Here is a 21,803-nt window from a genome sequence, read left to right as displayed (position 1 = left end):
AATGGCCCCATTTGTGTAATTACGAGTAGGGAAAACTTCAATATTAGCACACGGAAGGAAATTCCAAGATCAATTTGTTTTTATTCTATAGGATTAGGGGTGGTTAGGGTTAAATAATGAATTACAGATTAATGGTACTTCAATGGTAGGGACATGTCCCACTCTGAACTTTTGCTTTACACCCCTACTTTCCTATTACATGTTTCTTCATCGCTATCATGTGTAAATTACATCTAAAAATATCTACCATGGTATAGCAAAAATTTGAAAAAATAAAAGAGTCAATACATTCCTATGGCGACCAGCAGTAGCATGTCGTGGACTTTTGAAATGCTGTCTTGGGTGTTTAATATGGCTTATTTTTTCTATGAAACGTTTGATGTTCACATACTTTTGAGTACTAATATGTGAAACACATTTATGTTCATGTAAGTTTTTTTTACTGATAAAAACCACATTTGAGGAGCTCAATAAGAACGCTCTGCTGGTAGTGCCGTTTCACACTGTTACTTTAGAAATTTAACTGCTATACATACTTTTGGAAATCACTTTTCTTAAAAAAAGTTTTGTACAGTTGATTATTTCCATCGTACAATTTTTTGGATGGGTCACTGCCTCCCTTGCCTCTGAGAAAATGCAACTGTCACACAGAAAATGTACCATCATAGTTCATGTACATGTCAAGTACATGTAGTTACCTAATATTACTCAGTACTTCCTTGGGCAAGTACACATACTGTAAAATAAAGTGCAACTGTTATGTTTGTTAAAAAAAAAATTGGACTAAGCATTAATGTATTCGGCATAATGCACTGATGAAAGTGATTGAAATATTGTGTGACTAAGGGTTAGTATGTTTCACAGACATATTTTAGACAAATATCTCTTCAACATCAGAGACAGTGTGATATATGTATGAGTGGAATGATGAAAGTCAATCTTATGTTGCAGCTAGTGAAAATGCAGAGTACAAATTTCTTATACCTCATCTTCTATCTTAAGCCGGTGATGTCATGTCAGTTGCAAACTTGGCATAAAAAACAGGATCATGCCCACTTTTCTTATAAGAGCCTGAATGAAAAGGCAAAGACAGATTCTGTTAAATATTCAACCCCCTTCCATTAGCTTTCCATGGACGGAGAGAAAACACGGCTCACACTGTCCAATTCATATGACGTTAAGGAGCGGAGGAGGTAAAAGAGACGAGATGAGACAGAGGGAGTGAGAAAGAGAGAGAAGCGAATGAACATGTGTGCGTCGAATGAATGGCCCATCGAGTCTCGAAGCCAGGAGCCCTCAGTTCAACATTCCTTTTCGAAACTGTCTAAATTAAAATGACACTTTTTTTATCACCATTGGAAGAGAGCATAATTTTAAAACAAAGTATTAATCCTGGACAGCAACCATAGTCCTCCTATTACAGCTGCTCTGAGATCAAGGCTTCCCAAATGCAGAAAGTTATGGCCAATATCAATGTGTTAGGAACACTATGTGAAAAAAGTCAGACATCTGTGCCAGCTGAGTGTGTAAAGCTGAGTGAAATTCATTGTGTTTCAAGGTTTTTATGAGGTTTGGGCAAGAGAGGGGAGTTGATTGGGTTGTTGTGAGGAGGGATGCTGGGACGAAGGGGGCCAACATTGGCAACAGCTCCAAGATTTCCCGAACATAACGTGGGTTCTCCTCATTCACTGAAGCAATGAGGACACCAGACAAGAATCCAGTGTTCTTTCTTGGTCGTCCAGCTGTTTTCTTTTTTTTTTTTTTTTTTTTTTTTGACTTAAATCAAATTACTTTATTGCATTGCAGGGGGTATTTGAGTCCAAGCACAAAATGGTGGACAAATGTTATCAATATTGACATTCTCTGTGGCGAGCACAGGTTGGCTGGGTGAGGTAAGCCTCTCCGGTATGAGACCTGGCAAACGATTTTCCGACACATCTGTAGAGAATAGCTAACTCTAGAGGTTGCAAAAACCAACAAAGTTGAGGAAAACAGATTTTTTTTTTTTCACATTTTACAGTTTTATTGATAAATATAGTATGCAGGTTTATAAAAGAGTATAAGGAACACAGTTGACAGTATGATTTTATCACGGAGAACGCAGCCACTTCATTAGATTGCTGTTTTTACTGCAAGTAGTTCATGAACTGTCTTGAACATCCATGAGGGGAAAGGGAATATATGTTGGAAGGACTTTAAACAAAAGGAATCGTGCGTGCTGCAAGACCTTTGCAAAGAAGACCTTTGTTCAAGCAAGTTTTGGAGACCTGTGGGAAGAGAACACAACCTGAAAGACTTTAATGACATGGTTCTGGAGTGATCATCTGTAATGTAGACATAAGCTCTCTTTGACAAGGTGCATGGTTCTGTGGGAGCAATGGGTTTCCAAGCCTTTTCTAAGGCAGTCTCTCTTTCCATCGAAACAGATCAGATCTCTGCAAACGACCCTCTACGGACGCCAGTCAGATCACTGTAAATGGCTCTTCCTGCACAAATACATAATCTAAAATACACCACATTCTTCATTCAGCTGTTGTGTCTCTGAAGTCATTCTTCATTCAACACTTGTCTGTCTAGAGGCCAAACCATTCAGTGACTCCACCTCTTCTAGGATCTGGTTTCTGCCTCTGACGCTCGTCCTCCATGAACTTCTCCTGCATCTCCTCAATAGAGCCCTCCTCGTGCTTCTTGTCCTTCTCTGGAAAAATATCTGGGAACTGGAAAGTCTGCTGCTGAGCCTGTAAGAATAGCAGGAATTGTTTTAGGGGAGATCTTTAACACAAGTTTCCTACTTAACATTGGCTCATTGAAATATTACCCACCCACCAAACTCTTCATTTGAACCCCTTACCCTAATAGCCATGTTTAGCCAAGAATACAAATTAACACTTAAAAAAAAAAAAAAAACAGTTTCCAATTCAGTTTTAATAAGACCTTCATATATATATATATATATATATATATATATATATATATATATATATATATATATATATATATATATATATAAAATAAGATAAAAAAATAAAAATAAATTAAAGTTTAAATGTGTTTGTTTAAATAAAAATCAACCATTGGGACATGAAAGTGCCAGAAGTTGAAGAAACACCCAAAGTAGTCATCTAGTAGGCAATTTTATCCAACACCTCAAGTAATCAGTTCGTCCTCACTCAGAGTGAATATGCTTCAAGAAGTAACAAAATTAAAGCCAATTAGAATATATTTTATGTTTAATACACAGCTATGTGAAGCAGAATTTTAACCAATATATCAAAATATCTATTGTAATTATTCATCTGGTGTACCATCCTAAAAGCATAAACTATAAACATTTTATAAACCAGTTCAAAACCTATTTTTGTTAATTTATTACAGAGAATTAACACCAAAAACTGCTGTGATACTTCAGTGGGTAAAAGACTGCTATGTTCAGTGAGTGAATGAAAAATTTGGCTACTTTAACTCCATTGTCCAAATCATGGTGAGTAGACAAATTTAAGAAGAAGTGAGAGGAAAAACTTGACTATTACTTAACATGTAACAATAAAATAAAACAAATTGTTCATACATTCCACTTCACTTGGAAAAACACGGTGACCTTTTTAGAGCTTTGACATTGCCGCGCCTGAAACAAAAGTTTTATTTTAATGTGGTAATCAGTGACATTAGGGGCCAATGGGGCCTTTCTCCAAGTTAACAGCTAATGAAAAGCAGCACCTTTTCTTAATCAGATGGTTTTATGGATCCAGCACTTCTTACAGGATGAACAGTTGTTTTGACCTGTTATTTGTGCAAATTCAGTGACTTTTAAGTGGGCAAAATGACCAAAGAATAGTGGAAGAGGAGGAAAAAAAAGTGAACAACTTAAAATCAAAAGCTTGGCCTCCAAGGCTCTGCAGTGGTGCTCCAACCCTACCATCTAGGAATGCGAAACCCCACACTATAAACACAGAGTCCAGCCAAGTGAAAGAACAAGAACCAAACTATTTAAAAACATGACCATAGTAACAAAGTACTGAAACAAATGGCAAAAAATTTCTATTCCTTCACCTGTGGTAAACTCTCCTGAGAGAAAAACACACTGAGGCTGAAAACTGGCAGGGGTATCCATTCGCATGACAATCCAAAATTGAGTTCAAAAGTTTGGACACTTTTCATAAACACTCAAACCGTTCGAGCACTAACAGAGAAGGGGGTGATTAACAAAAACAAGTCTGAAAAAAAGAGGCCTACACCCCATGATTGTCCACCATATTTGGATTATCAAAACATTAATGCACGCTAAACAATTCCCTTATTGTTGGCAGCAGTCAACAGTGAATAAACACGTCTGTACATGATATTTACCAATTTTTTAAGGGCTGCGGTGAACACTTCCGCAGTTAGATTCAGAGGAGAACAGCATTAATATTACCATTTCAAATGTATATACAGCACATCATATTCATGTGAATGCCGGCTTATTTATTGTTCAATGTTTTGGAAATGTGGACAAGGAGTATTTTGGAATCGCATTACATATTTTAACTTAAAGGTGCTGCATACATCCAATGCTGCAAGCACTGGCATGTCCAACTTAACTTGAAGGTTAGTTAACTTCCCAAAGAGATTAAAGCATAAACCAAAAATGTTGTTGTGTCCAACCCAACATTTGACATTATACTAGTCCCCTCCTCCTCAAATCCATACAGTGGACAGTTTATTTTAATGAGCAAATACATCTTTTGTAATTCCAAATGTGGTGTGACTAAAATAATTTGCGGTGTTTGCGAAGGCAAACATCACTGTAATTATTGCTCATACTTGGGTTTAGGGATTTTACAAAGTCCCTAACCCTAAGTATTAAACAATAGCACGTAACTTGTGCAGTATCATTTGTCATTTTCGCCAAACAATCTATAATATGGGCACAGAAATCCCATAGATTTACACTGAAGGAGATAACCGAGCCTTATTTATAACACCTACAGATAAGATACATTACTTGGAATATATTTACTTTGCACAGATCAGCAAATAGTTGTAAAGTTATCAGGCCAACATTGTGGTGGTGAGTTTTGCATCGGCAAGCACCACTTATTTCCTTAAAAAAAAAAAAAAAAAAAAAAATATATATATATATATATATATATATATATATATATATATATATATATATATATATATATATATATATATATATATATATATATATATATATATATACATATTTAAAATATAGTCTTTGGAAAATTGTGCCATCATATAAAATGGTAAACCAAGCAAAATTTAGGTTGATTAATGGGGCCGTTCCAGCTTACACTTAAATATTTTCAGACTGAAGATCAATGCATCGAGTCTGCAGTCAATATCTGTAACCACCCTAACTCTAGCACTCTTGGTGAACTCCAGTGACTCATGTCCCAAAACACTTCCACCATCAGTCAAACAGGAACAGCTGGCATGACTTGGGCCAGTCTGAAAGGATTAGCAGTAGATGGGGTTTCCGTACAGAAAGCACCACCCACTCTTCTTTAGTCGCTGCCTTATCTCCACTGTTTGCTCTACAACGATGATGGCTGAACTACTAGGCAGATGCAGAAGCTACAATTTACATGCAGGCTTTCCAAAATGTGTTTGAAGTTCTTCTTCTGTCCATTCAAAATTCAAAAGAGAACGTCTTTTTTAAAGAAGAAATGATGGCAGTAGCACAAGAAGTAAACTCAATGAATAGGTTTGGGGATATAAATTAAGAAGCAGTAGTGAAATATAAACTCAACAGCAAAACCCTCTCCTGCAGACATGTCTACAGGAGGTGGATCAAGACCTGGGAGTATGCCAATATCTCTGCAGAAACACTTATTTTTCTTTTCATGTTTATCTGTATTTCTCCTTGGCCAACCCCAGCTGCAGGAATGGAGAAAACCATGATAACTGTTTTCTTTTGCACCAAGGAGTTAATGGCAAGCAAAATTCACAAATTTGTGATTGTTCTTTGTATGAGTCAGCAGTTTCAAGATGGTTAATGAAGAGGGTTTGTTTGTGTAATGTTGTAAGTCTATTAACAAATTCATTACCATACGGGAGAGCAGGAAATGCGGGGAGATGCTTGTAAACAGCTCCCTCTGCCAGTCTCACTGGGTGGGCCACACTGCTACTTCCTCTCGAGTCCGCAGCTTTAGCTAACAACCAATACTCACTAACCACAGATATTTGGCTGCCCTTACATTCCATACCTCATATCTCTGGGTCTTGACACACCATCCTGAAAAAATGTGCTTGAATCGAGCCAAACGAAAGAGTGATGGTGGGATAGAGGGGACATGATTCTGATAAAGAGATATTTTGTAGCTTTAACTGCTCTTGCAATCACAGTGCTTAGGTAGGGCAGGCAAGGGCGATTCTATGGCTAGACAAAATTCTACAGCTCTTCTCAGTAGCAAAGACCCAGATTGGGACAAACAAATCAAAAACTCCCAGACTTGACCACAAGCGAGGAGTCAGATGCTCTCAACGAGTCCATGACCTCAACTCCATTTCAATAAACTCACAAATTTGGTGCGACCTATAAACCACGGTGACCAACAAAAAGCTGTGGATGGGATTGGTTATGTAAAAGTATGAATGTGTTTTAAGTGGAATGCAGCCTGTGGACAACCTAAAAACCTAGGACTATTCTAGCACTTGAGTTGATCTTGGTTTGCATCGTACATTGTGTCATAACTGATGTGTATGAGCTGCACTTAGTAATTTATTTCTCAATAAAAAATAGTTTTACTCCAAAAGAAATGAATTGTAATTTTGTAAAACAGCAATGTATAAACAATGTATTAAATCATGACAACTCGCATGAGATGAGGACTCTAGTCATATCAGTAACCTTATAAAAGCTGTTTAAATCTACATAGAGAGGGTCCCCTCATGGTGCCTGCCATGTTGAGATCACATGACAAGCTGAATAATCACAATTTCACTAAGCACCCTGTTATTAGACACTTACACTCTTGGATTAATCATGGCTGACTATGAATAGTGAAGGCATCTGAAAATGAAAATCATTGATTTTAAATGATGCTACATCCAACCGCTAGGTGTCACTTCTAGTCCAAAATGACATATACGAAAACGTTACTGAGTTCATTTTAAATAATCATTCACCCAAAAATTAAAGGTCTTTTCTCCAATGTTATTTCAAACCCATCTGAAGTTTTTCTCAATGGAACACAAAATGTGAACTTTTAGAGAACTTACAGACTACTATTTTACAAAGAGGACTGGGGGCTATCAAGCTCCAAAATGACAAAAGCACCATGAACGTTTCATAAAAATGGTTCATATGAGTAGTGCACTATATTACAAGTCTTCTGAAGTCATACAATATCTTTGTGCAGTGGTGGCGTCTCACAAAACCTAGGGTACGGCCAGAGTTAAATTGGGATTTTTGAGGAGGGATTTTAAATTGGGATTTTCCTGCTCCACTCCGGTGCCTTGTCCCATCAGAGGACCAGCATTTGTGCAAAACACACTTCCTTTGGGCATAAGTATAGTGGCCCAGCTGTCAAAACCTGACTGCTCACAGCAGTAGAGAACATGATTCATGCAATGTGTTCCCCATGCCAAGACGCAGCTGCCCTGCCAGCGCCTTTGTTCCCAAAACCAATCTAAAGGACCCTCAATGCCAGCGTAAAGTGTGGGGGGAAAATTAAACAAAACATATTATATTTACTCACTGAGGATACCCATAAACCAGACATTTTTGTCCCAGTTACTGTAAACCAGAAGCAGGTTTCCACTGCAACTGGGGAACTGTAGACAATTGGCTGGCACATAGTCAACTCGAGTGGTCGGTCTGACAAAACGGACAGCAACTTCTCCATCAGCCCTTATGTCATTTTTAAGCCGCTGAGTCACCCATTCCATGATGACAGTTGTGACCAGTCGACTTGTTCAAACTTGCCCAAGTCTCTATTTTTTGGTTCCCCAGGATATTGGACCCCATCAACAGCAAATGAAGATAAACCCTACTGTGCTGAAATTCCACTAAGTGTCAAGACACCTTTCCCTCCATCTCTAATGTATGACACAAAAGGAAAGAGCAGGAGGAAAGGGAGGGCAAGAGAGAGAGCAAGAAAGAGGAAAGTCAACTAGCAGGAAAATTGAGGAGGTGGTACCAAAACAGGAAATACATTGCCAGCATCTGAGGAATGTATTTTGAAAATGATACCAAAATAAGACTGAGTGGTGCCTGGGTGTCGAGAGACTGATAAAAACGGTAATGGGGTGGAAAAAGTCAGGTACAATCAAAGGATTTTATGACCGTAAGTGTTTAAAGTAATACTTAAAGAGAGCGGCTCGGAGGAATGCAAGAAATGAGCCGCACAAAGTTTATAAAGGAAGGAGGGAGGGCTTCAATATTATCTCCTTTGCTTGCGGCTGCTGGCACTCAACGGAGGCTGTCTCATACTGGACGTCCACTAGGGAGCTGAGTGTGTGTGTGCTTGCTTCAAACAGGATGCCAGAGACCCCACTGGCCTTTCCATTATTCATGCTGTGCTGCTCACATTTGAACATGGCCTTATGAAAGTCTTCGTGGTGGATGAAATATTTTACTTCTGAAATTAAAAATTGTCCTTGTAGCTACATAAATATGAAAAATTCTGCGTAATCCCCTCTCCCCTGACTTTTCCCCCATTGAAATAAACAATCAAATCAAACACCCTTTATATGCTTTACTAAAGCAACAATGACTAACTTACACCTCAAATGAATGCAAAATCTATATTTCAGAACATTGACAAAGACATGCAACACATGAATTACATTATACACTTCTCCTCTCACCACTTACAGTACTCTGGACTGCATGGAATCCATGACAGCAATGTTGTAGGGTCCAGCATTCACTCAACGGCAACGAAGCCAAACAATGTCATCTAGTGGTGGTAAGATCAAGAGTTGAACTTTCACGAATCATCAATTTAAACAGAAATTGCAAGCGTGTTAATTTGTGCAGGGCATTCCTTTAGGGAGGATTCTTGTGTGTTTCAAGAAGAAACACATTGGAATAGAAAAAATAATAGTATGCCTTAGCAAGGTTGTGTTTCACTTGGTTTTGTTCAGTGGTAATTAAGCAGAGTGAGCTCACAAGTTCAGGTAGAACATAGTGATTTGATCTGAAAGGTAGCCTGGCTACCAGCTGATCCAGACCGAAACACAGCCCCAAAAAACACACTCTGTTTTCGAGACTCCGCAATGAGCACTCAAACAACAACAAACATCCATTAGCAGCAACAACAGTTGCATTGTCTTGCCAAATACTGATATCTGCAACAAGACCCTTGCAGAAAAATTGGGTTGGGGGGGATTGGGGGGACGAACACAAACAGTTGTTGTCGACAAATGGGCAAACTTGACTGTGTTCCCACAAAATCCCTAAACCATATCTTGGCTTTGTGTGGCAGTGAGTGTTTTAATGAGGTATGTAGACAAGCAAACTGTCAAAAGTTTGACATGGCAACTTACACAGCCATATAGATCAGTCAGGTCTTCAATGCAGGGGCAAGTGGTTCTGATAGTTTAGACTGAGTTGGATAGTATAGGTTGAGTCTGCATTGACCAAACCAGCAAGGGAAACAACAGACGCAACATCAACAAACAGAACCTTTACACGGCCTTGCACAGGGGTGCACAGGGTATCATTGTGTTGAAATAGAGCGTTACTTGCAAAGGCACTCGTACGCAAAGCCTTGATATTCTCTCAAGATTTTATGTTGCTTAAGATTCCCCTGACCCGTGTCTGGACCTCCCTGTTCTGGCAGAGCTTCACGGTGCCCTCACTCACCTCGCTAGCTTCATGCGTTGACTCTATCCATAACCCCCTCCCACACCCCACTGAACTCTCACTCCTCCCCACCACTGGGAGGTCTGATGAGAGAGCGGCTGTCAAGGAATCGATGCAAGCCTGTAGTTTGTAAAATCTGGGGGGTTCTGGTGCTGGGTGGGGGGGGGGGTGGTCATGGGCATTTGGGGGGTGTGGATGTCAAGAAAGAGTGTTCCCCTTCGTATTGCCTCTGGAATAATAGCTGATGTAGTGTGTTTGGGGGGATGGGACTGCAGGGGAACCATTGTGGGTATCCGACCACAGAACACTCCCCCACATGTGGTGTCAATTAGGAACAATCTTGTTTTTACCCACCACTGAAAAGAAAGGAGGGCTTTTCTTGGGCAATGTTTTTTTTACCTCTTTGTAGACCTGCTGGAGGAGAAGAGGCCGGAAATTTGGTTTCATATCAGTGTTTTTCGCCGCCGTCTGAGATTTTAAGCTCTTTTGTTATTCATACATAAACATGACTTTCTGAAAGTTTGAACAACAAGGAAGTAGTTCCTTTTGAATCTGAACAAAGACAAATGTTAGGAACAGGATGCAGAATTCTCTGAATCCCGAGTCCCTGAACTGGATTTATAAGAAGGTTAAATTGAGGGAGAAAAGCTACACAGGAAGTCATTCAACTCCTGGCAAGTGGAAGTTTACCTTTAAATATTAATTTGTGTTTTGGTTTATGTATCCCATTAAATGCTGCTCTGTTTTGACAGTTTTAATTATGTATCCCTCCCTTGACTGATGGCTGAAAAAGAGTATAAACAATCTAATGCTTCTCTCTCTCTTAAACTAAAAACCATCGAATCAAAGGAGATCAGATTAAGGTATAAAAAAGGAGATCAGATTAAGGTATTTTCATGCCGGCATACTTCAAACATGGTCCATATCAACAGCCCAGGGCTCAGCCCAAACGCAGGTGTGAACCCAGCAGCACAGTTTGCCACTGGACCACAAACAAGCTAAACGTTCTGATGCCTCAAGAAACAACTCTCCCATCCGCCCATGATAATAACCGCAGCTCTCCCAGAACTTTGTACTATAATTCCTACACAAAGTCTGGCATGTAACCAAAGACGACCTCTTGTCTTCTTGGCTAGAGCCAAAACCCAAACTGCCGTCTTTCTCAGGAGGGCAGGGGCGAATGTCAGGGAGAGACAGAAAGTAAACAAGCAGCGCTGGGACTCAGGGAGCCGACCACAATAAGGTGAGGGTTTTGCATCAAAGAGTACCTGTGCCTCAGGGTTTTCTGAGGAAACATAAGCTGTGACGGGCCCTCAAAACAAAGAAGAAACAAAAACGCAAGCCTCAAACACCCAAGCATCCCGTTTCTCAAGGGGGTCTTGTTTTGTTTAATAACTTCGACTCAAAAAAGTGCATCTCTTCTAACATGGCACGCATAATCAAAAAAGGTTATTTTATGGTTGACGCCCTGCACTTTGAATTGTTCTGTGCTAATGATGGGGGTGCTTTGTGAAAATAAAAATGACCAGCAGAGACCGCAAAAACAGACAAGGACTTTTACAATAGATGCCGGGCCCTTTCAAGTGTGGGCCCCAACGGGATAACACTCACCAGCTAACATATGCCACTTTGTAATCTGGCCTCCTCACCCACTGGTTTAAGTGGTTTCTTTTCTTGTTTGTACCTAGTTAGGAGAGAAAATGGAAGTAATCTATATTTAGTAAAAAGTTTTTATAAGATTACTGCATGAAAAAAATAATGATTCCATTAACAATTAAAAGATGATATATCATTTTTTTATGTTAAGATACTTTCTGTGATAATGTACAGCACTACTACACTACAAGCCATTTTTTAGGTTTATTTTGCTGAATCTCACAACACCTTAAGAAAATGAAGCCTATTTTTAAAACCATTATGATTTTTTTTTTTTTTTTTTGAATTTTTACATTACTTTCATGATAATTAAGCTAATAATTAAGCATTGTAAAATCTTAATGGCAGAAAAATATTATTCTCTTTATTCACGTCATTGTTTACAAGAGAAACGTCCTTGTTACTTTCATAACCTCCGTTCCCTGATGGAGGGTACAAGACGTTATGTCGATATAGTGACACTAGGGGTCACTATTGGGAGCCCGAAACATCTCTGGTCTTTGAAAAAAGGCCAATGAAAATTGGCGAGTGGTATTTGCATACCACTCCCCCGAACATATGGGTATAAAAGGATCTGGTATGCATCCACTCATTCAGGTTTTGTGCTGAGGAGCCGAGACAAGGTCACGGCCATTTCAGCGGGTGGTCCAGCGTTATGGCAGGAGGGACACAATCAGGGAACGGAGGTTACGAAAGTAACCAGGACGTTCCCTATCTGTCACTCACTCGACGTTGTGTCGATGTAGTGACACTAGGGTTCCCTATACGAAACGCCACATCTGGCTGAACTGTGTTACGTAAACTGGTGGTGTGTGATGGGCAGACCACTGTGTGCCTCGTAGCCAGCGCACCAGGCCGACACGTAACCTCCCCCAATGCTGTTATGAGTGTCGAACGGCCCTTCGGGGACAAGTCAACTGCCCAAAAGATAGAGACAGGTTAGCCCAGTCATGGTCTCTTATTCTCTGTTTTTTTTCTCTCACCAAAAAAGAGTGAAATTTGTTAACCGACTGGGGACACCAGGTCTACGTCGGGGGGGTGTCACTCCCAAGGGGAAGACACAGCGGAGACCAAACCCCGCCCGGGGGGGGGGAGGGTATTTTGAGTGGAAATAGGTCACATGGTCTTGCCGAGCTTTGTCGGAAGTATGTCATGTGGAGAAGTCCCATGGTAGGTCCTACCCTACGGGGGAGGAGTTTCTACAAACATGGTGACTGGGGCAGAGGGGCCTCTGCCCAAGGAAGACACAGTTTACCAACAGGGAAATGAATTAGCGGAAGATATACGTTGCATGGAGTTGCCTATGGGGAACCAACATATCTGGAGCACCTACCCCAGTACAGGGCTTATTTAGCACATGTACTGAGCTGGCAGTGAGTTTCTCCGCAAACTCGTCTGCCACAAGGCTCAGAGGAAGTCATCCAGGGAACACAGTTTGTGAAAACTACTGGCAGTCAACAGCGCACGTCTTCAGCTCAGGGGAGGTGAAAGGTGCTATGCGCAAGCGATACACCTGGCCAGCTGTCCCGGACTTACCTGCTTGTGCCTGCCATTACACGGGACAAAACCGGTTCCACCCAGAGATTGCAAATGTCTGTTAGAGAGGCACAACTGGTCAAGGCCCAGGAGGCCGTCCCACTCCTGGTAGAATGGGCTCGTAGCCCTGCCAGGGGCGGCATGTCCTGAGCATGATATGCCATTGCCAATATGTCTTATTGGATGGGTATTCTTATTTAATGTCTACTGTTAAATGTCTCTACTAAAACAAAACCCTTTTCCATAGACTGAATTTAAAAAAAAAAAAAATTTTAATCTTTTTGTCTGTGTTTTACCCTCTTGTTTTCCTGGAGCTAAGTGGTTTTGGGTTTTGTCAGATGCTTTTCTTGACTCTTTCCTCTGAGTTTTTGGGTATATTACCCAGCAAGCTTCATATGATGACATCATTGCCAGCTGGGAAAAGGTTAACATGCATTCCACAGTCAACAGGACTGAAGAAAGGGGTTTCATAACAGATAAATGCAGCCTCCCTTTTCCCCCAAAAGAGAGTGATGGATATCAGAGCTGTTCTGAAAAACATTCAGTGGAAAGTGTAATTTTGTGAATACAGATTTTCCAGGCTGCAAATATCACTTACAACACAGTTCATTATAGTAGCAAATTTCTCACTGTGAGAAAAATACATAAATTGATGGGATAAAATGAGTCATTTTCATTAAAGCTGAAGTGTGTAATTTCTGTTACACCAATCGGAATAGCAAAAATAATCACTAATTATTAATTACTATTAATAATTATAAACTCATGCTAATGTTGCAAATGTCTGGGTTTAGCCACAGTGCCACAGTCTTAAAGGAATAATTAACCCAAAAATGAAAATTTGCTGATAATTTACTCACCCTCAGGCCATCCAAGATGTATCTGAGTTTCTTTCTTCATCAAAACAGAATTTAAGATTTTTAGGATTTCATTTCAGGCTTCCTCCACTAAACAATGCAAGTGAATGTCCTCCATTTTTTGACGGTCCAAAATGCATATTTAGGATGCATCAAAATAATCCACATGACTCCAGTCGACAAATAAAGGTCTTCTGAACCCAAACGATTGATTATTTTTAGAAATAAAACAAAACGTATATACTTTTTAAATACAAATGGTCACTTCCGTACATCTCTGTGACATGCGCTCATGAGAGGAATAAAGTATGCTCGTTGGTAAGGTCACGCATCACGTGGAGGAGGAGTCAGGAAGCGTGTCATTGTTTACATTGTTTTTTATTTTATTATTATTTGGAAATTATTTTTTATTTTATTTTATATTGTTTTGAAATTGTTTTGGACTGTTTTGGTTTGTGAAAGACACAAGTTCCCTATCTGTCACTCACTCGACGTTGTGTTGATGTAGTGACACTAGGAGTCACTCTTGGGAGCCCAAAACACCTCTGGTCTTTGAAAAAAGGCCAATGAAAATTGGCATACCACTCCCCCGAACATACGGGTATAAAAGGAGCTGGTATGCAACCACTCATTCAGATTTTCTCTTCGAAGCCGAACGGTCGATGCTCACTGAGCTGAATTCTCACGGCTGTTCATTCACCTCTGCTGGATCTGATGGCGCATTTCAGCGGCTTCTTCCCCCTCTGCACTGGTGCACTGCAGAGAACGCCCAAGGGGACTTTAGCAGAGATAAAAGAGAATATTCTAAAAAAGAGTATATTTCTCTAAAAGAGCAGCACATGGAACGTCTTATTAAAGATGCCCTTCCGTTTGTGTGTTATTCCTGGTTGCGGTCGTTATCTCTCGCCTTCTGATGGTCACGATCGCTGTCTTTCGTGTCTGGGTGCTGCCCACACGGAGACAGCATTCGTGGATGGGTCATGTACTCATTGTGAAAACATGTCCATGGCAACGATGCGGTCACGGCTTGCCTTCGTAAGAAAGCAAGCCACCCCAGCGGCTCCCTGCCCGGTCCTTCTACCTACGGGTATGAGGCCAGCGCGGCTAGCACTGGGGGCAATTTGGGGACCCCAATGGGACCACCTCTGCCGGGTATCCCCCCATGGACCTCCCATTCCCTAGCACGCTCGTCTGCCCCGATCGGGCTTCCGGATGAGTCCGCCGGCTCATCTCACAGCGAGTTCGACCTCTTGTTCGGAGTCCGTGAAGGTGATGAGCTTTCGAGCGCAGCATCGGAGAGCGGGCTCGTCCAGTCAGACGCGGAAGCCTTAGCTGGGCCCCCCCCCTTGGGTACGGTCGCCCAGTCACAGGCTGACGTGGAGATGGCGGACATGCTTTCCCGGGCAGCCGCGAGCGTCGGGCTAGAGTGGAACCCTCCACTCTCCCCTGAACCCTCGTTGCTCACAGCCACGCCCCGCCCCAGTTCCTTTCTTCCCAGAAGTGCACGAGGAGCTGACAAGGTCGTGGGAGGCACCTTTTACTGCCCAGTCCTGATCTTTTAGCTACCCCGCCCTCACTACCCTCGGCCAAGGTCAAGGCCAAGGCCTACGGTGCCGCTGGACAAGCTGCCTCTGCCCTGCATGCCATGGCTCTCCTGCAAGTCCACCAAGCCAAGGCGCTAAAGGAACTGCACAAGGGTAGTTCCGCCCCGGAAATTATGCAGGAGCTGTGCTCGCCAACCGACCTCGCCCTCCGGGCGACGAAAGTCACGGCGCAGTCTCTCAGGCAGGCAATGTCCACCTTAGTGGTCCAGGAGCGCCACCTTTGGCTCAATCTGGTTGAGATGGGAAAGGCCAACAAGGTACGGTTCCTTGGCGCCCCCATTTCCCAGGTTGGCCTGTTCGGCGACACAGTTGAGGACTTTGCCCAGCAGTTCTCGGCGGTGAAGCAGCAGACGGAAGCTATCCGACACATCCTGCCCCGGCGTGGCTCAAGATTCCGCACCCCGTCTGCTCGTCGCCAAGGGCGTCCTCCTGCAGTGACTGCACCGGCTCCGCTGCAGCCCACCCCCGTGGCCCGGCCCTGGCGTGGAGCCCACCACAGGAAGCAGACCCAGGGATGAGGAAACCCGCTGCTCTGGAGCTGGTAAGCAGACTAATCCATCCCCCGGTGGAGGGCCGGGAGGAGAATCTTTTGTTACCTTTTCATTTAATTTCGCTGCATGTCCAAGTGGCTGTGGTACCCAAGAGTTCCTCTCATATTGTTTAATATGAGAATCTGAAAAGGTGCTTCAGAGAGTCTAATGGAATACAGCAGTTCAACCAAAAATGACAATTATGTCATCATTTACCCACATGCTGTTCCAAACACACATGACTTTCTTCTGTGGATCAAGTTTGGCAGAATGTCTATGCTGTTCTCTTCCATAAACTAAAAAGTGGACGGGGACCAGGGGCTGTCAAGCTCAAAACAAGACAAAATCTTGCTTTACAGCCTTAATCACCATTCAGTAACATTCTACTATCAATAACAGTTTCTGTGTTCCATGGAGAAAAGAAAGTCATCCAGATTACAAATAAGATGAGGGATGTTAATTGATGTCAGAATATACATTTTTGGGCTAACTGCACCTTTTAAGAAATCAGCTTAACTGAAAAGTCAATGGGGCTTTTGTGAGTTTTCTTATTGTACATCATAGAAAGGTTGGCAGTCTTCCTTTACTAGTCTGATGAAACCCTAAAAACACAAACCTTACCTCCATTTAAGGTCAACTGAATGGTCAACCCGCTAAACAGGTGAGAAGAACTTTTGTTCATGAATGTGAACCCCATTTCCATTCCTGTACTCCCACCCAACACATTATATAGTATAAATAAATATTCAATCAGTGTCTCTTTTGAGGTTGTGAGTTGGCTGGCTACTATTATGTTATGAATCCCAGGCCTGAGGGGTAATTACAGAAACCCCTTCCAAAATATCCCTGTGCTCAGTAGGAAAAAGAATAGAAGCCTTGAGCCCGAGGGGTCCACCCATGTCTCACCCCCCACCTTTTACACCATCAGCAGAGTGGAACCCATGACGCAGAATGGGACACCTTCTCTGGTGTGGTCTTTTCAGGAATCGTGGAATAAATTTCCACTGTTCTGCCGATGATACCCAACTTTATATTTCTTCTAAACCTCCAAATTTGCAAAGTGTATCTGTGAAATCAACGATTGGATGGCCAGAAATGTCCTACTACTCATTTCCGACAAAACAGAGGTACTAATTATTGGACCAAAAACCTCTCAAAATAAGCAGCTAAAATATAATTTGACTCTCGATGGATGTACTGTTACGTTGTCTTCTACAGCGAAGAACTTAGGTGTTATATTTTATATCAATCTGTCCTTTGAAAATCAAATTTCCAATGTCTGTAGAATGGCCTTCCACCTCAGAAATATTGCTAAGTTATGATACATGTTCTCGGTTGCTGATTTCGAAAAACTAATTCATGCATTCATGAACTCAAGACTAGATTATTGTAATGCATTACTGGGAGGATGTCCAGCAAGTTCAAAAAATAAACTTCAATTTGTTCAAAATGCAGCTGCCAGAGTGCTGACTAGAACCAAGAAATATGATCATATTAGCCCCATTCTATCATCGTTACATTGGCTACCTGTTAAATTTCGTATTAATTTTAAAATTCTGTTAACTACATACAAAGCTTTGAATGGTCTAGCTCCACAGTACTTAAGTGACATTCTGACATGCTATAGTCCATCACGTTCATTACAATCACAAAATTGTGGCCTGTTAATAGTTCCTAGAATATCAAAATCCACAAAAGGAGGTAGAGCCTTTTCCTATTTGGCTCCTAAACTATGGAATAGTCTCCCTAACACTGTTCAGGACACAGACACACTTACTCAGTTTAAGTCTAGACTAAAGACTCATCTATTTAGCCAGGCATACACCTAATTTTTCCATCAACTCACAATTAGGCTGCTTTAGTTAGGTCTGCCAGAACCAGAAATATTTCTCAGAAACATTTCTCAGAAACATTTCTCATAATCTATAACTCTAAATTGAATGGCATCTACGCTAATATTATTCTATTGGTTTCCCTGTCTCAACCGGGATTCATATCCCGAGGTTACCAAAGCCGGCCAGATTCAGCTCCATTCCTGCTTGGTGTCGGACTACACTGCTACGTGTCGCTGACTGATGAGGACAAACTAGAGCCGGTGCTAGCCAGACACCACTTCAGTATTTTACGATGGACTTCAGAGGATGAACTGATGCTAACTCCAACTGTAATACATGGGATACTTCCTATGTCACTGCCTGAAACATGGATTTAGGATGGACTCCACCAAACCTTGAAATGACCTGCAGGTTGAACTGCGATGCACCTCATTGATCTCTGCCTGCATCACCTTTGTCCACTGATGGACTACACTCTTGAAATGGAATACACAGACTATCAATTAATTGCCAACAAAAGACTTTATCAGCCAACTAACAAAGGAAAATGCATCTATGTGAACTTCTGCAGTTAATCCAGGATGGACGTCAAAGATATTAGTCATTCATCTTACAGTTCATTCAAAAATTTTGTTAAAACACTGGACCTTAACACTTAATTAGTTTACAAATTTTAAACCATGACTTGCACTGTACACAAATAACTAATATTGGCAATATATTCATGCTGTTTAGCATTATGAGGGGAACTGAGCCTGGTTTCTCCAAAGGTTATTTTTCTCCATCAACCAACATCTTATGGAGCTTTGTGTTCCTTGCCACAGTCGCCTTCGGCTTGCTCACTGCGGTTCTAAATACAATTATTATTGAATGATTTATTTTTATACACAATTTACATTTATATTTAATCAAATTACACAATGATGACTCGAAGACTTAGATATTACAGTTTCATTGTCTGTTAAAGCATGATTTTCTTTAAAGCTGCTTTATAATGATGTGTGTTTTGAAATGCGCTTTACAAATAAAAATAACTTGACTTTTGCACCTAATGGGTGTTCCATATTTTTTCAGCTTTTACGTTGTGGTTGTAAAAACGGCCACTTTGCTTACTGCCCTTTTTCCATTGTTGGCATGGAAACCGTACGAAAAAATCCCAGTGGCGTCAACCCAACTGGCAGCTCGTAAAAGTGGTTCCCTCTTCGTATGCCACACGGTAAAGCCTTTAATAACCCCAGCATCACCCTTTGCCATTACTATTCACGTCTACTAACATAACCGCCTCGCCTTAATCACGACTTTAAAGAAAAAACACTTGGTTGTGTAACACTTTTGGCACACTTTGTGAAGAAATAAACAGGGCAGGGCATCCTAGGAAAATTGATGGTCAGAACACTACAGCAACAGACGGAGAGATAAGCAGCTTGAGGGGAATCACGCAAACCACTCCTCTCTCCTTCCCTCCCTCGGTGTCTCCCACCACAGTTCTCTGAATTAGCCTTGTATTTATATGTGTATTTCAAACTCCTGCTGAGCTGCTGTGTATCTCCAAAACATCCTTTCAGAATTCTCATTGACTAACAAGCATATCACCCCTTTTTAGGTGACTTAGCACAACAGGAGCACAAAACAAGTGATTAGCACAGAACATTGGCGAGTTGTTATATAAATGCATAACTGTAGAACTTTAAAGCTGAAGTGTGTAACTTTTATAGGTTGATTTCCTCAAAAATGGAAAAAGGAAAAGTCATTATTCATCATGATTTACGGTGGGACTATTTGTTTGAGCGACCAGTTGCATGAGGGGGGAGTATTCAGGAAAGCTGTTTGAAAACAAATAGTTATTTGTGCAATTCCATTTGGTGGTGCAAAAAATATGCATATCAGCTTTAATGGAATGGGAACTGTCATGTCATTCCAAATCTGTATGCTGTTATTTTTTGATGTGGAAAAAAAAAAAGACATTCAGCTATTTTCCAAACAACTAATGTTCATAGTGACCACAGCTGTCAAGCGTGTAAAAGGACAAACTAAAATATACAAATTGTGAATATTTCAAGTCATCTGAAGCCATATGCTATTTCAAATTTAAAGGGATAGTTCACCCCAAAATAAAAATTCAGTCATTGTTTACTCACCCCTGTGTTGTTATAACCCCATTTGACACAAAGGGAGAAATTGTAAAAAATTTGTGCTCAGTGATGTCATACAATGGCAGTTTATGGTGACCACCTCTTCAAGCTTCAAAAGCACATAAAGTATAATTCATAAGTCTAATAAATTATTCCATGAGACTCATGATTGTTCTGAAAGCATACCATGAGGTTTGGTGAGAAACAAACAGAATTCTAATGTATTATTTAGTGAAACTTTTGGCTGACCGTTGCTCTCCTGTGTGCTTTCATGAGACTGCACAAGAGCAGTTTCTGTCTCAAGATGGGGAGTTCAAGCGAAAATTCATTTTGTTTATCGAAAAACAGGTCCACCACAGCGATACTAACAACAGAACACAACACAGCTGCAAACAAATCAGAGAACTGAACTTACTAAATACACTATATTGCCAAAAGTATTCGCTCACCCATCCAAATAATTGAATTCAGGTGTTCCAATCACTTCCATGGCCACAGGTGTATAAAATGAAGCACCTAGGCATGCAGACTGCTTCTACAAACATTTGTGAAAGAATGGGCCGCTCTCAGGAGCTCAGTGAATTCCAGCGAGGTACTGTGATAGGATGCCACCTGTGCAACAAGTCCAGTCGTGAAATTTCCTCGCTACTAAATATTCCACAGTCAACTGTCAGTGGTATTATAACAAAGTGGAAGCGATTGGGAATGACAGCAACTCAGCCACGAAGTGGTAGGCCACGTAAAATGACAGAGCGGGGTCAGCGGATGCAGAGTCAATCGCTACAGACCTCCAAAGTTCATGTGGCCTTCAGATTAGCTCAAGAACAGTGCATAGAGAGCTTCATGGAATGGGTTTCCATGGCCGAGCTGCTGCATCCAAGCCATACATCACCAAGTGCAATGCAAAGCATCGGATGCAGTGGTGTAAAGCATGCCGCCACTGGACTCTAGAGCAGTGGAGACGCGTTCTCTGGAGTGACGAATCACGCTTCTCCATCTGGCAATCTGATGGACGAGTCTGGGTTTGGCGGTTGCCAGGAGAACGGTACTTGTCTGACTGCATTGTGCCAACTGTGAATTTTGGTGGAGGGGGGATTATGGTGTGGGGTTGTTTTTCAGGAGCTGGGCTTGGCCCCTTAGTTCCAGTGAAAGGAACTCTGAATGCTTCAGCATACCAAGAGATTTTGGACAATTCCATGCTCCCAACTTTGTGGGAACAGTTTGGGGATGGCCCCTTCCTGTTCCAACATGACTGCGCATCAGTGCACAAAGCAAGGTCCATAAAGACATGGATGAGCGAGTTTGGTGTGGAAGAACTTGACTGGCCTGCACAGAGTCCTGACCTCAACCCGATAGAGCACCTTTGGGATAAATTAGAGCGAAGACTGCAAGCCAGGCCTTCTCGTCCAACATCAGTGTCTGACCTCACAAATGCGCTTCTGGAAGAATGGTCAAAAATTCCCATAAACACACTCCTAAACCTTGTGGAAAGCCTTCCCAGAAGAGTTGAAGCTGTTATAGCTGCAAAGGGTGGGCCGACGTCATATTAAACCTTATGGATTAAGAATGGGATGTCATTTAAGTTAATATGCGTCTAAAGGCAGATGAGCGAATACTTTAGGCAATATAGTGTATGTCAGATGAATTTGTAGTTGTAGAATAGATGCAGTTTTATGAACCGGAGTTCTTAATCAAACTGAGAGAGATAGACAGAGGAGGCTGAAGGCAGCTACAGTCACATTGTGTCCTAACCTGACTGCAAACGACACATGATTAAAGGTATATTTTCTATGTTAATCAGAGTTTTTGTCCTAACCAGTCGTGATGAGTGAC

At 41.4% G+C, this 21,803-nt stretch overlaps 1 protein-coding gene across 1 annotated transcript in view; it reads right to left on the bottom strand.

The window, feature by feature from the left end:
- Positions 1 to 2,573: 2,573 nt before the first annotated feature.
- Positions 2,574 to 21,803, bottom strand: part of LOC127437848 (39S ribosomal protein L23, mitochondrial-like) — a 31,323-nt gene continuing 12,093 nt past the window's right edge. Inside the window, exons 4-6 of the mRNA XM_051693066.1 lie at positions 11,432 to 11,504; positions 9,226 to 9,238; positions 2,574 to 2,729 (exon numbers count right to left, since the gene is read on the bottom strand). Of these exons, the coding sequence (XP_051549026.1) occupies positions 2,574 to 2,729; positions 9,226 to 9,238; positions 11,432 to 11,504 (242 nt within the window). The remainder of the gene's footprint in view (positions 2,730 to 9,225; positions 9,239 to 11,431; positions 11,505 to 21,803) is intronic.

The sequence above is a fragment of the Myxocyprinus asiaticus genome, chromosome 48, assembly GCF_019703515.2.
Source record: "Myxocyprinus asiaticus isolate MX2 ecotype Aquarium Trade chromosome 48, UBuf_Myxa_2, whole genome shotgun sequence".
Lineage (NCBI taxonomy): Eukaryota > Metazoa > Chordata > Actinopteri > Cypriniformes > Catostomidae > Myxocyprinus > Myxocyprinus asiaticus.
This window is presented reverse-complemented; position numbering and strand designations above follow the sequence as displayed.